Source organism: Vigna radiata, chromosome 7 (genome assembly GCF_000741045.1).
Source record: "Vigna radiata var. radiata cultivar VC1973A chromosome 7, Vradiata_ver6, whole genome shotgun sequence".
NCBI classification, from domain to species: Eukaryota; Viridiplantae; Streptophyta; class Magnoliopsida; order Fabales; family Fabaceae; genus Vigna; species Vigna radiata.
This window is the reverse complement of record NC_028357.1, coordinates 45,545,873-45,563,579: the sequence shown is the minus strand read 5'-3', so window position 1 is coordinate 45,563,579 and position 17,707 is coordinate 45,545,873. Positions and strand designations below refer to the sequence as shown.

The 17,707-nt window shown below is 33.6% G+C and overlaps 3 protein-coding genes and 1 long non-coding RNA gene across 6 annotated transcripts; 1 reads left to right on the top strand and 3 right to left on the bottom strand.

Annotated features, from left to right (window-relative positions):
* Positions 1–1,075: 1,075 nt before the first annotated feature.
* LOC106767953 (putative clathrin assembly protein At5g57200) lies at positions 1,076–7,823 on the top strand. The gene is made up of 15 exons (XM_022783917.1): positions 1,076–1,242; positions 1,368–1,437; positions 1,660–1,757; positions 2,239–2,377; positions 2,456–2,583; positions 2,679–2,771; positions 2,907–2,957; positions 3,734–3,799; positions 3,879–3,944; positions 4,073–4,153; positions 4,231–4,302; positions 4,926–5,117; positions 5,203–5,281; positions 5,747–5,859; positions 6,191–7,823. Exons 1-15 carry the CDS (start codon positions 1,153–1,155, stop codon positions 6,614–6,616), a joined length of 1,764 nt encoding a protein of 587 aa, XP_022639638.1. The 5' UTR covers positions 1,076–1,152; the 3' UTR covers positions 6,617–7,823.
* Positions 1,756–3,421, bottom strand: LOC111242079. The gene is made up of 2 exons (XR_002668822.1): positions 3,313–3,421; positions 1,756–2,026 (listed from the first exon to the last, which is right to left on the bottom strand). It is a non-coding gene; the product is annotated as an uncharacterized LOC111242079 (long non-coding RNA).
* Positions 7,824–8,153: 330 nt separating the features above from the next.
* LOC106767638 lies at positions 8,154–9,262 on the bottom strand. 3 transcript variants are annotated; one of them, XM_014652568.2, is made up of 3 exons: positions 8,922–9,262; positions 8,621–8,723; positions 8,154–8,473 (listed from the first exon to the last, which is right to left on the bottom strand). In XM_014652568.2, the coding sequence occupies exons 1-2, from the start codon at positions 9,205–9,207 to the stop codon at positions 8,629–8,631; spliced, it is 381 nt and encodes a 126-aa protein (XP_014508054.1). In that variant the 5' UTR covers positions 9,208–9,262; the 3' UTR covers positions 8,154–8,473; positions 8,621–8,628. The 3 variants fall into 3 exon arrangements, with proteins under 3 accessions (XP_014508054.1, XP_014508055.1, XP_014508053.1); XM_014652569.2 differs by having other exon boundaries at positions 8,154–8,466; XM_014652567.2 differs by having other exon boundaries at positions 8,154–8,480; positions 8,922–9,261.
* A 1,865-nt stretch (positions 9,263–11,127) lies between these two features.
* Positions 11,128–17,181, bottom strand: LOC106769149. Its single transcript, XM_014654643.2, has 5 exons — positions 16,546–17,181; positions 15,728–15,831; positions 15,041–15,217; positions 11,728–13,574; positions 11,128–11,490 (listed from the first exon to the last, which is right to left on the bottom strand). Exons 1-5 carry the CDS (start codon positions 16,746–16,748, stop codon positions 11,344–11,346), a joined length of 2,478 nt encoding a protein of 825 aa, XP_014510129.1. The 5' UTR covers positions 16,749–17,181; the 3' UTR covers positions 11,128–11,343.
* Positions 17,182–17,707: the final 526 nt, after the last annotated feature.

Sequence of the window (17,707 nt, the reverse complement as noted above, 5' to 3'; positions counted from 1 at the left end):
ATATATTTAATTTCTTAAAACTTGTGGATTTAGTCTAACTATTCTATCCAAGACATTGATGAATACGTTGTTAAAAAAATGATTATAATGTTAGTTTAATGTGTCGCGTTTACAATTGCACGTGTTGTTGACGGCTTTAGCTTTCTGCGTCACGTGCTTTCCCCTTTCACACAACTTCAGAGTTTTTCTTACTCCATCAAATTTCTTTTCCTATCAAATTTTCAGATTTTTTACAGAATTGTTTATTATGTTTTCAGAAAATAAATTCCAAAAGTTGTAGGTGGTAGAAAGAAAATGATAAAGTGCAGAAAGCAATTGCCTTTTCTTTATATAAATGTTGGAATTGTATATTCTATTTTATATATGAAAGGGTGTTCCGAAAATTTTGTTTCAGAAAGAGTTATATGCATTCTGGAAAGTGAAATTCGAAAATATATTCCAAAAAATGCATTTTAGAATGTATTTTACGCTTTCCAGAACTTTTATTTCGGAAATCTCATTTCCTAAATTTCATTCCGAAAATTCTGTTCAGGATTTTAGAAATCCTGGAAAGCCTATTCCAAAATGAATAAGCTAGAAGTCTTTTTTGCAAGGATAAAATGGTCATTTAAACAATTGATGAGGTGCAGAAAGAAATTAATGGGATGTGGAAAGCAATTGCCAATCCATCCCAAAAGTTTAATTTTAATAAATACATTCCTTACAAGGTGAAGTTTTGTCTATATGGTGTTTTTGTCTAAAGAATAATTATTATGTCAAAATCATTTATCGGATAAATATTTTTAAAATAAAATCGTTCAAATTTACTCTCAATTGTAAAGAGAAGGTTAATATATTTTTAGCTCTTGATGTATTTATCTATACTAAGAATGGAATAGAAAGTCAAAATTTTACACCATTTATTTATTTATTTTTATAATATTAAAAATTAAAATTATTGGTCCAAGTTAGTTAACAGGATCCATGCAACGCCTAGTATATTAAGAGCTGAAACTACGAAAATACCCTTCGGTCGTTGCTTCCTTCTTTTTGTCGTTGGAAGTTGGAACGCATGACAGAGTTTGAAAGAAGAAGAAGAAGAAGAAGGAGGAGGAGGAAAACGTGGTTCCTCTTCTTCCTTCAGTATTTCTATCAAATTCAATTCGTTGATGAATGGGAACGTTCCGGACCTTAAGAAAGGCCTACGGTGCTCTCAAAGACTCTACCAAGGTTGGCCTAGCCAAGGTCCATAGCGAATACAAGGTTCATTTTTTCATATCTCTTCCTAACTTTTCATCGATCAATTTTTATTTATTTATACATTTTTCTGCAGATTTGATTTCTCAAACTTTCTCTATTTTGATCATGTTCTTTTTTATTTATGTAAGGATTTGGATGTTGCTATTGTGAAGGCTACCAGTCATGTAGAATATCCTCCAAAGGAACGTCATGTCAGAAGTGAGTTCTCAGATTTTGTTGAATACTTATATATAAATGAAAATTATGCCTTTTATTTTCTATTTTAGTTCTGAGATTAGTGCCTTCAGGGTTTGAATCATTAATTTTCGATGGTTTATTCCATAGATCTTGTTGCTTGCATCGAAAGAAATTAGAAATGAGATCATAACAATAATGCCATAGAGGGATATTTATTAGTTCTGTCTTTGCTCTTCTTTGTAGAGATTTTCTCTGCAACTTCGGCACACCAACCACGGGCAGATGTGGCTTACTGCATACACACACTTGCTAGAAGGCTTGCAAAGACACGGAATTGGATAGTGAGTCCTCTATGTGACTGTCTGAATGCATATTAAAACTTTGTTTGGATAAAATGTGAAAACGTGGATTTGATAATTTCAATTTACATTTCCGAATTTCACGACACAACATGAAGAAGGAAGGGTTCGAATGGTGCTTTAGAAATAAAAGTACTTAACAAACATCAGAACATATAATAAACAATCAGTGCTCATTTTGTTTTTCTTGTCCGTATTTGGTAAAATGTTGTTGTTTTTAACAGGGTTCATAAAGACGTTATGCTTGATTTCTGCATGAAAATAACAAACATCAGCATATGTAAGAAAAAAGGGAAATGGGAACTGTATAACTGTCATGAATCAACCATTCTAAAAGCTTAAGTTGTTCAGTGAAAACAAGTGAGAGGGAATGTAATTTGCATACAATTATACTCCATGACGACAATTTTTCCTAACTTTCTTGACATTGTTTTTAACTGAATAACGACATGTCACATGATAGGTTGCTGTAAAGACATTGATAGTCATTCATAGAATATTAAGAGAGGGTGATCCTACTTTCAAAGAAGACCTCATAAACTATGCGCGTAGGGGACGTTTTCTTCAAATATCCAATTTCAAAGATGACTCGAGTCCTCAAGGTAGATAGATTAGCGAGACTCTCTTGTTATCTGAATTTTCTTTCATTTCATGCTTATTAACTGTATTTATCAACGCAGCTTGGGATTGTTCTGCATGGGTTCGAACCTATGCACTATTTTTAGAAGAAAGGCTTGAGTGTTTTAGAATCCTTAAATATGACATCGAGGCTGAGCGTTTATCAAGACCATCACCCGTTATAACTAAGGTGGTGCTTTGCCTTTCAATTTTATTCACATATTAATTGTTCCATGTGGCTTTCATTACTACATTTAGAAAATTAGTAACTTTTAGCTTTGACAGGGGCATAGCAGAACACGGTCGTTGACTAAAGAAGGGCTATTGGAGCAGTTGCCTGCACTGCAGCAACTTCTATACCGCCTAGTTGGTTGTCAGGTAAGAATTTGTGGAGAAAACTTTGATTTGGTATCTTCATGCTCTGTATCTGTTATGCTATATCTCTTGCCATCGAAATGACTACATTTTATTTCGCTTAGATAATAACATTTAGTTTTCTTTAATTTCCTGCAGCCTGAAGGTTTGGCTGTCAGCAGTTACCTAATACAATATGCACTGGCCTTGGTATGCTTGTTTAATTTGTACTTTTCACACAATAGCGCTTTTAAGTATTATCTGATAATATGTTTTGTATCAATTGTATAACTGAATAAAATTAGTGGAACATATTTTATTCAGTTGGAGTACTACTAATATGACAGTTTAAAGATCATGAGTTAAGACCTTGATCACAAAAATAAACAAATATCTTTTCTATCTTATAAATATATATTTTTGCTAAACAACTAAATAAAATATTATTTAGAGCTTGGGTCTTATAAGATGGTTGCATTGAAGTAAAAGTTACAAAAAGATAGTAATGTGATACAGTGAAACCAAAAAATAATAATAATTATTAAAATCTCAAAATGATCCTTACAATAGATATGACTTCAGGTGCTAGAGAGCTCAATTGCTGCAATACTCATGGATTGATTTCCTATAATACAAAATTGTTTATGCTTGATTCATCCGTATCTCCTGTTTCACTTTCATTAAAAAGAATTACTTATTTAAAATAAGCTCTCATTTCAGACAGAAGTGAGAAATTTCTATTCGTAAACAATCAAGGTTAACATTATTATGACAAATAATGGATTGTCAAAATCTACTGTTAATTTTTCTTTTGTTAACAGTTGGCATGTTTCACTCTCTTTTTTTCCCGAAGTTAAATAATTAATTTCCGAGGAATCCAATCCTAACACAGAAAAGGAAACACTAACTTTCTTCACTTCCAGAAATCCATTCACCGAGAGGGATAATAGTCTAAATTTACTTCTCCGCTTCTGAAAATATCTCAGGTATTGAAAGAGAGCTTCAAAATATATTGTGCCCTGAATGATGGAATCATAAATCTTGTGGATGTGGTAACGTCTATTTCAGTTTAACATGTTATTTCAGTTTAACTCTTAAATGTTGAACTGTACTAAGTGATGAAAATTGCAGTTCTTTGTTATGCCAAAGTATGATGCAATCAAGGCGTTACACGTTTATAAAAGGGCTAGCCAACAGGTGCACAATAGTCCTTTGCTTTCCTTCAGATCCATTCTCTTTATTGTTCGATTTGAATTCTTTCTTGTCCTCAATGAGGCCTCCTAATGGGTCATACGAGTTGAATTGATGATCATTCTAATGTGCAGGCTGATAATCTTGCCGAGTTCTATGAATACTGCAAGAGATTGGACCTTGCTAGGAATTTTCAATTTCCAATCTTGAGACAGGTTCTTGCTCATTAATAACAATATTTAATTTGATATCGTATAAAGTTTCTCACTGAGATATTTCCCCTAATAAACAGCCACCTGCTTCTTTTCTTGCCACGATGGAAGAATACGTTAAAGAAGCACCCTTGAATGCATCTAATAGACTGGTAAGAAAGAGTGGTATGCAAATTTATTCGAGAAAGCCCGTGCCTTATATGCGGTTTGTTTATGTTCCACGAACCAATATGCTTGACTTTCTAAACTAATAAAGGACTTATTACATGCAATATGGCAAATGAAGTTCAAGCCACTTCGTCAGAGAGTGGAAGAGCCTAATGACTTTTAGAACGAGCCAAAGATTTCCCAGGCTAGTCTGATGTGTAGAACTTTTATTTTCTTGTGCGTAGAATAAAGTTTAGGGCCAATACCTCTAAAACAACTTACCAATTGATAGAATAGCTTTAAGACTCGCTTATATATTTTGCATTGGGTTCTGGAGTCAATTTTGGCATCCCGATGGATGTGGAGAATTGGAGATTGACCACGATAACTTCATTTCATTATTAGATATAACTCAACAACTTTGCATCTATTTTCTGGTTCTAGTTATGGCATGTTTGGACTGAAGTTTCTGCCTTTATTGTTAATGGTATCCGGGGGAAACCACTGTAATGGGAAAAAGGGTTATTTTTCTTAAAAGTGGTTCAATGTCAATTGTTATTAAACATCTGTGTACGCCCACAACATATTTGTTTGACATGGTTCGTTAATAAATGTCATGCAACATCAGGAGTATCACGAAAATGGTCAATCACCTAAAAAGGAAGCAGAACCTAAAGAATCTGAAGAGGCTCAAGCAACTGAAAAACCAGATGAAGAAAACAAAGAGGAGGAACAGGTGCATGAAGACGAACCAGAGCCTAAGGAAGAGGAAGTGGAACTTCCTCCTTTGATATCAACTGATTCTACTGATGATTTGCTGGTGTGTTTTTGGTTATGTGGATCGTATGAATGTTTGAGAGATTGGTTTGACGGAAAAATATATAATATACTTGTCACCTTTGCAGGGTCTAAACGAAATAAATCCAAAAGCCCGGGAACTAGAAGAAAGCAATGCTTTGGCGCTAGCAATTGTACCAGCCGGAGGTAAGAGTAATTGATAATTAACGAAGTTAACTCTATAGTGAATGCATAAGAATGGAAGTTGGAATTTGCTTCACTAAACAAAGAATCAGAATACACACACACACATGCAATGCTAGTTAGATTTTGAAAATAGAAACGAGAATGTATAACTAGTCCGTAGAGAAATCCAAAACTAATGAGGAAAAAACTTGTCGAACCATAGGGAATAACTGTGCCATTCCCATAGGGAAATCCAAAGACTTTTCTTTTATTTTACTCCACAAACTAATTGGAGAAATGGGAGATAATCTCATCTAAACCCATAGGGAATAACTGTGCCATTGCCATTCCTTGCTCACGTAGTCATTCAGGTACATCATTACCAGGACTTAATCCAAACAAACTTGTATTAATAAAAAAAAAAAAAAAACTCAATCGGGTCCATCTTTGGTCGATTCAATTCTAAGACTCTGCGATTTTATGTAGGAAATAACTCAAGCAGTCTTGATTTGGCTTACACAAATGGAACTTCGGGTTGGGAACTTGCACTGGTTACAACACCAAGTAACCATACAAGCCAAGCGCCAGATCGAAAAATGGTTAGTTTTTACCTGCTTGTCATACTTAGTAGATCATGTAAATACGAGACATGCCAATCAATATGAACACATGCACCCGATATAACCAATGCGGCCCAAAACGATTATTGTGACATTCATCTCACGTAGTTGGCTATAGGTACAATTTCACACACGCTAATACCAGCAGAGGTCTGTTTGAAATGACCAATACGTATATAACCGCATTCAATCTCATGTTAAGAATAGCTCGTAGTGCTTTCCACCTACCGCTAAATGACGCTATGGTTTGTCCTTTGAATCTAAAAGCTAACAACACTATTGTTCTTTTCTCCCTCGTTTGTTGAGCCAGGCTGGTGGGTTTGACAAGCTATTACTAGACAGTTTGTATGAAGATGAAAAGGCTAGGAGACAACTTCAACTCCGAAATGCAGGCTATGGATATGGGGAAATGGATACACATAATCCGTTCAATCATCATAATCAGCAAGATCCATTTGCGGTGTCCAACAACATAGCACCTCCAACCAATGTGCAAATGGCATTCATGGCTCAGCGACAGCAACAACAAATGATGTTCCAGCAACATCAACAACAAATGATGTTCCAGCAACATCAACAACATAATATGATGATGGGCCCTTACCAGTATCCACAGACTCAATACCATCAACAAATGCCAGTCATGGGTTCTTCTAATCCATTTGAGGACCCCTTACCCGTGCCCACCCATGCTTATAATTCCATGAATCATCAAGGCAACTACAATTTAATATAGAGTTCAGCTTCTCTTCTGCTTAATCCTCCTTTTTTCTCTCCTCAATCCTTTGACCAAAAAGGATTTATTCTTTGTTGAGTAGAATAACACTAACTTTCTTTATCAAAATTTCATTCATCAATGATCCATTTTCCGTAGGCCATTCTAGGGGTACACCCTTTCAAGTTGAAACAAATGGTGCATTTTAAAATTAAAGTTGCCTAAGCGGTAGTCCAAAGTTTGGAGCTGGGTAATCTAGACAGAAAACAGGCCTCATTGATTATTATTCCAACTGAGAAATCAAGACAGTAAACACATGTAATTGACTACTATTATTCCAAGTTTAATGATTCATTTATCTTTCTTATCAGAACAATCTGGAAAACTGAAGTCAACGTGACTGTATTGTACTTGCAGTTCAGAGCCCATTCAGAGAAATTTATAACCAGGGTCATAGATGCTCTAGGAAGAATTAATCCCACAAAAAGGATATAACCCGCAATATAACTCAAAATCGTCTATAACTAGCAATGTATATTTACCCATGCATGCCCGTAGTCCGGTTGATTGTGTTCACTGTGCCCCTTGAAAATGTCAACTAACTGAAGAAATATAAATGACATTACACGAATTGTGAATTTGACCAGAACAGGTTTTCACTTTGTAATTCATGTACCGCAAACCAAACTAAACAAATGACAAGTGATCATGTTAATATGAAGAGATTAAAAACTAAAATCGAACTGATGAATTAGAAAATTAAACTTATTCTATCTCTTTCCTCTCAGCAAGCGTGATCTAAAATTCAACATTAATAATTTAGAATCCTGCACGGATGTATGTCTTTGAATATTTCAAGCTGAGTTTTCAGTTTAGATTTCACACTGCACTCTCGAGTCAAATAGAAGAACGGTTGACCATCAATTAATTTAAAATGTCTTCTGAATGTAATTCGCAAATCTGAAGACTCATCGCGGTAAGTTCATACCAAAATTAAAACTGTATGTATCTCTTTTCAATTAGAATAATGTTCTTTGCACATCAAACTTTATGACAGAGAGAGAAGAGAGTCCCAACTTTTTCAACTACAACACGAGAGCATCCAAATCCTAAATCATATTAGAGGAATTGACACAGTCACTAGAAAGGATGGCAAGACTAGAAAAATTTATAAGTCTTACCGATCCTTCCCAAGTCTACTCTAACATTTTTTAACATTCAAAATTCTAACACTTTTATTTTTTTAAATAATTAGAATTGAATAGAACTATGAATAATCTCTTTCTTTTCTTGACATAAACATACATCAACCCTTTTTATTAAAAGAAGGATTTCAAGTACATTAGCGACAAAAGGCAAGTTCGCTTCTACGATGGAACGCTCTTCAGCCTTTCAATTAGAAATAAGCCTTCAATCATAGAACTCTATAGAAACTACGCAATTCTATAGTAGTAATCAATCAACTAGAGACAGTGCAAAACGTTTACCCCCTTATAAAGTCTACTGCAGTTATTTTATCTACACTCATTGATTAAGGTGGTGTTTGGATCATTCAGAGGAATGGTCAAAGAAGCTTTTGCTTTATTAGTTACACAAATACATACATCATCCAATGTAAAAGGTTCAACATGACACCATTGAAAAGAAAAATCTACACAAACCGGTTACTTAGTGCTTGGTCAGGACCCAAACTATATACAAATAACAGAGACCAAAAAATGTAAGAGTTAATACCAAAGCAACCGGTAGTACTTCACCTGTGAAAGAATTCCCATTTTCATGAACTGTCTTCTATGCAACCAAGCTCCATGATCTTCAAACAGATTAGGTTTTTTGCACTCCGACCATCTCATCGAACTAAGGTTGCAACCCTGAAAACTATTCACTGTTTGGTCTCAGCGGAATATCAAACAAGTCCAATCCAAAGACAATTCTGTTGCATAACAGCAGTTGAAACTGCGTAACAACACTTGAATCGTTGAAAGTGGACACAAACACGCATGCATTACTATTAATATTACTTACCGTCATGATCATCCTTCCTCATCTTCAGAGAGGGCCACGTTTTCAGTGGGCGCCATAACTTTAAGTTGCACAGTAAGTTCCGTCCCTCGTGGGGTGGCAACAGCTGTTGAGAGAGAGAAACAAATAGAGCATACGATGAATTCCGTGTCAAGACCACAGTTACCCTATACAATCAATCTAGTCAATCATAATATCGAAAGTTACTATTTTTACAAGTTTCTGATAATAGCATTCCCAGAATCATCATATAACATTGAAGGAATTGAGAAAAAGAGTGAGTGGAAAAAAAAAAAAAAAGAACCTTGAAGTAAGAAGGGTTGAGTGGGAATGGAGAATTTGTGGGAAAAAGGGGAGGGAGGAGGAGGGACCCAGAAGGAGGAACCGGGGAGGAAGGGAAGCCAATCGGGTGTGGCCTTCATGACCATAACACGGTGGGCATGGTCCTCCAGCAACTTGACCCCTTCAATCTCCACCCACTTCGATTTCATGGCTTCCGAAGATCGGTGGCGGTGGCACACAATCAGGACCTTGGGGGATTGGGAATGACGAAGCAGCGTCTTGGACTTGGAGATGAACCTGGCCATCATATCAATTCCTATCGGACAAAACCAGATGCGCTTCTCCTTTTCAACGCACCTAACAATACCATTATATTAATTCTTTTTCTATCTAAATATCTAAATATGGGTTAAATATGTTTTTCGTCTCCTAACTATTGTCGTTTTTGTGTTTAGTCCCTCTTTCAAAGTATAGTACAATCTTTCAATTTTAGAAAACTCTGGTATTAGTTTTTTTTACCAAATTTTTTTAACTTTATTTGCTATTTCAAACGCGTTTCTCAGTTAACATTGAAGCAAAAATGTGTCAAATTGTGTAAACAATTCAAATGCTATAATGTAACATACTTGAAACAGCAAATAAAGTTTAAAAAATTTGGTAAAAAAGACTAAAACCATAATTTTGTAAAATTGAATGACTAAATTGTACTATACTTTAAAAAAGGGACTAAACACAAAAACATTAGGGACGAAAAACATATTTAACCCTCTAAATATTATCGATTTCAAGTTAGTATATTCTTTTTAGGCTTAAATAATAATTTATTCCGTATATTTAATTTAATGTTAATATTTTTTTATAATTTGATTTCAATTTTTATCCATTTTATTCAATTTAAATTTTTTCTTAATGTCATGACAGACAGTAAACATTATCAGTCAGATGTCAATGTTTGTTATAACGTTGTCATGTTTTAGACTCAATGTCACAAGGATCAGTATTTTATATTGAATTTGGTTTATATTTGTTTAATTTAATCTTGGGCTTTTTAAAAATAGAACAATTTTTTTTTAATTGACACTAAAATATTAAATTTGGTTTTGAAGAACAAAATTATTCAATTTAAATTAAACAAAAATAATAATATAGAGATCAAAGATATAAATCATTAATTCTAATATATAATATTGTTATATGAAACTATATTAATCCAGTTTTAAAAATTAAAAAAAAAATAATAAAATAAATCATAAATTGACACGGAGAGCTTTCTGTTAATTATTTAAATGATATTAAAAAGAATTAAATTGAAAAAAAAATTGATGATAACTTTAAGTGAATTGAACACAAAAATATTAAAATAAATTCAACTAAAGCAAACATCAAATTAGTATTTAAGCTATTTTTTATTACATTAATCAGTCATAATTTTTTTCTATACGATAATATTCATAATTCGTTTAGTATAATAATAAAAATGTATGGATCTTCGTACCATAATTACAGATTTCATGAGTTGTCTTAAGATTTTACTGAAGTATGTTAAGGTTGTTGTTATATCAACACCAGACAACCGTAACGTGGAAGTTGAGTGATGTCAGCAATGTGACCATGAATAGTTGAGGTAAAATTAAACGGAATAAATAATATTTATTTATTATATGCCTTTTAAAAAATAACAAGTTTATAGATTTTCTAACTTTAATCATTTTATACAATATTAATGTAAATATATTTGATATTTAAAAAAATTAAGTAAATTATACTAAAATATAAATTTTAAAAAATTAACCTTTTACAAAATAAATTCATTTTCACATGTTTAAATAAAAATATACGAATTTTAAACAATTTTTTCATCATTAATATTTCTTTCTTTAATAATTTTATTTTGATCATTTAAATTTTAAAAAATATATAAAAAGAAAATCAATAACAATTTAGTGGATAACATGTATTCAAGAGTCAAATACCATTATATACATACTTACCTCATTAAATACAACTATTGATTAGGATTATAAAACATACTCATTTAAAATTAAAATAAACTAAAATCAAAAGTAATTGTACAACGTTTTAATACATGTTTGATTAATTTTATACATTAAAATTTTGAGGGTATCCAGACTTGACCACAATTTAGTTTGGAACTGCTTTTGCAACGGTGCAGTAAAATGCAAACCAAGGTGTGCCATGCAATGCAATGCAACGAAGCAAAATCATAATGATAAACAGGAATGGAGCACCTTACTTTATTTGATGGTAACTGCAATATTGGTATTTACAAGTCCATCACTGCAAATCTATGGGATTCGTGAGGTATATATAGAGGTGAAGCAGAAGAATCTCATTTACATAATTGCCACTAAAAAATTATAATTACAATATATACACACACACAACACACAACACACACAGAACAGGTGAATGTAAGATTCGGCTCATATCTCAGACAAAATATTGCTGATTTTGCGTAGCTCCTTCAGAGCTGACATGGGAGTAACCCGCTCTTCACCCAACACAACGTTTTCAGACATGTTATCCAATGATACTCCCTCTCCCCACTGTTGGAAAGCTTTCTCTATCACCTGCCACACAAAACTTCTCAGCATACATTTCATGTAAATAAAACTGTTTCTTTCAGTTCAGATTCAAAGCTAAACTACAAGATATTACTTCTTATTTTGGTGCATGGGAAAAGGTGATTCTCTGTTCACAATTACTATAATTGTTTTATAGAATCTAGACTTATACCAATCTTTAGGTTGTAAGTTTTCACCCACTAACTAACTGATTTTGTGTGTGACAATGAGAAATAAGTATACCTGGATATGCTCAAGCATTGACTGCCCAATGTTCCTCATAGTGTCCGTCATATTCTGTTCTGTAGATTCCCCTTTGTAACCAAGAGGACTACAATGCGTATTGGCTGTAGAAGAGGGTACTGTATTGCTTTGGTCATCACAACTGTTGGCAGGTTTTATTGCCTCAGAAGCATCGCTTCCTTTCTCTAAAGTAAACTCGCCATTATTCCGTCCAAGCTTCCATAGCCACTGAAATTTGTTCAATTTTCTCTCCTTGGAATGCGTGGTTGAATTTCCAGCAGAAATGTTATTATTTTTCCCTGTTGTGTTTGATACGTTCTGAGGATGATCAGAGATTGGAAGAGGTGAATCAAAGGGACTACTAAGTGATGCATCACTAATTCCATCAAGGGATAAATTAGATCCAACACTACTCTTCTCACAGTCATTTTTGAGATCATTGGCCTCGTCAGGAGGGCTAGCTGAGCAATACATAGCAGGTGAGTTTTCCACACTACTTGTGTTTTGACTTTGACATCTATCTGCAGGAGAACAACAGCTGTTGCATGCCGAACCGTCTTCCCGTTGCTCCTCTTCAACTGTTGCAGGCAGATTATCATGACTGTTGAGTTTTTCAGTATCTTCCTCAAAGCCAAGTTCCTTAGATAGATCTTCTAACAAACTGCGCCTAACTGGTGACTTGGATTCCTTTTTACCACTCCTAGACCTTGGTGAAGAGGGGTCAGATTCTGTTCTTCTCAAACTGAACTTCACCTTTTCTGTCCATCCCTTCTTCCGAGATGGAACCTGTTTTTCCACCCCATCTTGTTTGAGTTCTTCAGCCTCGTGGACAACTCTCCACTTTTTTTCCCAGTAGCTCTCAGGTACCAAATTCACAGGAGTTTTCGGAGAGATTGATTCAGATGAAAGGGTGTGAGATCTTGCAATAACTGGTTTGACCTGGTTATGATACTCGACAAATGAGGGCATCGACGATGAAATCTCAGTACTTAATGCAAGAGCCTGCAAGGATTTAGCCTTCTCTATTAGTTTTTCAATATCCGTGTTCTCAGGGAAGTTTAATAATCTCTGAAGACAGGTTGTAGGATTTTCTGCAGCAAGAAGTGAAGATCTTAAATGAAGCATCATTGCTACTGCCATAGCAGAGATAAATGCTCCACGAGACGAATTGAAGATCCTAAAACCAGAGTCTGCATTGTCCTCGACATGTTTTTCCACTTTACTATTATCTGATAAAAATATTTCATCCCAGATTATTAGAAGGTTGCTGAGTGAAAATTCTCGGCCAAATAAAACTCGCAACCAGCGGAGAGCAAAGTACTGGGGTTCAACCCCGAGATCAACAAGATGGGCATGCAGAGATGAATCCACATGAGACAACAAATGATACAATGCAGCAGAAGCTTCAATTACAGGAGGCAAGCCAGTATGGGACCCAGGCAAAGGGGAATAGGAGAAGAAATCGATCATTGAAATTGAACCACGAGCCCCATTCATCAAAGCATCAAACATACAATAAGCATCATGTTCGATGAATTTCTCAGATAAAACAATGCCTAGTTCACCTTCTGCCCCATAAGCGTCACTTAGCAACACAATGTTCTGTATCTTGGGGTCAAGCTCATCGAGACTCTTGATTTTCATTGCATTTCCATTGGAGTCAATTCCATCCTCCTTCGAGTCAGAAGATTTTCTAAAATCAAAGTTATAAGAAAGATCATTTTCTTGACAAAGGAGGTCATCAAATCTGTCTGTGAAGTGATCTTCATAAAGCTTTCGAACTTCTAAAAGACACTCCACATCATATTGGAGTACATAAAGCACCGGAGCAAGTAATTCATGCATTCCTACAAAATAAATGAATGAAATAAGCTCAATAGTATCATATTAACTATTTGCATCACACGTGCAAATAGATCAAAACAAGTTAAGGGGAACCTCGGTCAAACTAAGAATTTATAATTTACCAGTTAAAAGATTTCCAAAAATTTATCTTGCAATAGAGAAGATAATGTTCAGTATACATGCAGATAATGGAATAGAAATCAATGCAAAAGTAGTTAAAAACTGATGGGTCTTTCAAAAAATATGTATGATAGATAATTAATGATCATTTCCAGTGAACACAAAACTGGGTATAAGAAAACGGTATGATGTGCCTTTTTGTGATAAGTATAGTCAAGTTTTCATTCAATTACATGTGCTATTGTTAACTATATGAGGCTGGAAGGTGAGACACTCATGATAAAGAAGGCTTACTTGAGACAGAAAAAATGTTTTCAACAAAAATGACATTAGTCTCTCTTGTGTTTTTATCATAGTATCACTCGCTTCCCTATTTTTTTAAAAATAATAACATATTGGCTAAAATTTTATAATTAAAAATTATGAAAATTTAAAATTAATTTTTTAAAATATAAAAATTAAATATTTTTTTATAAATAAAAATCAATTAATTTAATTATTGGAAAATTCCATCCACCCCTATTGAGATTTTTTTATGACATTTATACTTTTTCTAGTTTTAAAATACACATTTGCATTATTTATGTTATTAATATGACAACACTCATACTCCTTATTTATTTATATTTGTACTTGTATTTTCTTATAACATATATTTATACTTGCATTAACATTATATTTAAATATAATAATAAGTTAATAAATTTAATCTTACATTTTACAACCACATATTTGTTTTCATATAAAAACATTGTTTTCTCAAAAATATAATTTTTTATATTTTTATATGACAATTTATACTTGAGAGACCATGTAACTTTAGATATTGTTAACATATGATAATTAAATTGTTTAATTATTTTATAAACTTTAACTTTTATAATTGAGAGAATATAACTTTCTATAAAATTCTTAAATATTTCTATCATCAAACTTTAACTTTTAATTTTCATAGTTTTTTTATTTAATTTTCAGCCAAGAGGATATTTTTAGATAAAATAAGATATGTGAGTAACACTTTATTAAGAATATAATGCGTATGATTATCACTTTATTAAGAATATAATGCGTATGATTATCACTTTATTAAAAAGATGAGAAGGGAGCTAAGTGCCGTTTAAAAAGTAAAGGAGGTATGATTGTTATTTTATTAAAAGCTTAAAAAGAATGAGTGTCTATCTAAAACTATAGGAGGTGGAACTGTGATTTAGCATAACTATAGGAGAAGATAAGTGTTATTTCTGCTAGCTTCTCACATGGAGTTGGAAGGAAAAACAAGACAGCCATCCCAACATGTTCTCTTCAATCAACATATTGTCAACAAATATTGCTTGGCAGAGGAATTTACCTTGTCTGTAACCACACTCTGGGTGTCTGTGACACCATAGTAATAAAATTCGTCTCAATATGCCTAGGCATCCTGGCGTCTGGAAATAGTTGCCATGTTCTGGGTATAAACGTGACAAATCCTGATCAATCATCCTCTCTATTTCTGCATTGCGAAAAAAGCGACTCCATGTACTGTCTGCAAATGGGAAAATTTTACATAACGTCAACACAGACAGAGTTCGAATGGCAAGAGACTAATAGGGTTAGACAGAGAACCAAAAAAATATACTCGTATCAGTAATATGCATTTCAATAGTTTGAGACAACATTATGACAAGATATGAAACACTTTATCAGCTTGGCTTTTTCTGTCTGCTCCCTCTTCACCTCAACAGTTTAATGGCTGTCATTATTTTTTTAGCTTAACATTTTCATTAGTTTCAAATGAGAAGAGAACATTGCTATATATGATCTGTCAACAAATAAAATAAAAGGATACCATAGGATGAAACTCTTATTAAACCAATCTCAGGAAAGGTGGAAGAAAATATTGTACATTAGCATTAAGATGTCTAATTTTCTCTCTACTTAATATAGAGGAATTTATGAAAGTATATGGGTTAAATCACGGATTGTAATCAGATATAGATTTAACTACAAGTGCAGGAACGGGGAGATAGAATATCCATGACAAGCTCTGGTTTACCTGGATTTTGTGAAAGCGGGTTATCCATGACAAGATTAGGCAAACTACTTTCATCCTTTACAGCATGAGGATCAACCAAAAGGCGCCCTCTCAAACAGGCATACCTGACAAGATTTTAACAGTTCATGTTAAAGAAGTACACCCCCAAACAATAGGAATTAACTGAACAAATATGCAGTTGCTTTTGATGCACAATTATGACAGACATCAAGAAACAAGTGGATCCAAAACTCAGTCCTGGCAACACTGTACTAGATGTATGGGCAGTCAAGCGCCAAATCCATATTTATGCCACAACCATCAATGCCAACCAAAGAAACAGCTTGATTTTCTTTTCATTTCAGCCAATAAAACAATACTTCGATACAAGATTATATAAGTCTGACAGGGGGAACAAAAAAAAAGATAGTATTTAAACTAATTGGCCCAAACACGTATATAAGCATTCTCGAATGAAAGTTGCCAAAATATCCTGTAATTTTTCTATGCATATGTCCCCATTATAAAAAGAAAAAACGTAAGGTGCATTCCTTCCCTTGTTGTTATTAAGAGTTGAGGGGGGAAATTACACATAGTGACGATAAAAATATGATATCACATAGCTAGACGCTAAGTTTATCATCAACACCAAGGAAGTAATCTCAAACTCAGATATAATTTTGGCTAGAATACCTACCACTAACAACAAACCTCTCAAATAGGCATCAACCTTGAGGGATACAATTATACAAACACCAAACATTGGATTAAAAAAAATTGCAACATCATAAAAAAAAAAAAAAACTAATAAGAAATGATCCTTAAACTGGCCACTGTACCTCCTTCTAGAATTAGCAGTGGCACGACGAAGATCGTCAATGGAAGAAGATGGCAATACCCCAAGATTTATACGCCACTGTAGACCTCTAAGATTCCCGAATCGCCGGTTATCAGGCTCCGTTCCCTGAAAAACGATGTCGGAGGAAAAAGACAGCACCGACGATGATTCCGGCAATGGTGGATCCATCACAGCCGGCGGCATGATTACCCGGCTACCCCTCACCGACCCAGATGCTCCAAACAAACGGGAAAAATCACGAAAGTTGGTCCAAGCTGTGAAGCGGGTCTCGGCAGAGGTAACAATTTAGCCGAATTGATCTTTTGGGGAAAGCGAAAAATTGAAAATTTTGAGGCGCACAAGAGGCGGGGCTAACTGAGGAGGGAAAAAGGGTGAACAGGAAGATGAGAGTGTGGGAGGAGAAGGGAAAATAAGGAGGAAAGTTGGATGTGTTTGTGCAGAGATTCTCTGCTTCTCAATGTCTCTGTTTTATTTGTTTCTTCCTTTGTGGGAAGAGACAGATAATAGAGAAGGAGAGAAGAGGAAGTTTGTTGTTCAGAACAGAAGAATGAAATGGGAATAAAGAAGAAGAAAGAAGGAAAAGACAATGGCGCAAATGTGTTACTATGGATTGGATTCCGGGTCAATTGAGTTGTGCATTTTCTTTTTTCATTTTTCATTTTTAGTCTTTTTATCTTTTTATCTTTCACCTTTAGTCAACCATAATTACTCTCCCTCTCCCCTCTCATACCTACAATTTCTTCTTTTTATACAAAAAGATAATCCTTCTTAATTAAAAATTAAAACAAATGTTAAATATGATTTTACTTATAAACTTTACGTGAAATTATAATTCATTAATATATAAAACTCTTATATATCTTTTTCTTAATTCTTAAAATTAATAGGTTTAGTCTTTTTAACTTAATAATCTTATTTTTGTGTCTGTTAAATATTCATTTAAAATAATATTTGAATTAAAATGTATTAAAGATTCTAAATAATTTAAACATTAATCTGAAACACTATTTTATGATTAAAATAATAATATTAAAAACATTGATAATCATTTTATCAAAGTTTGGATATTAACAAATTATGATTTTACATTAAATTTTAAAGATTACAAATATATTTAATTTTTAACCAAGTATAAACAATAC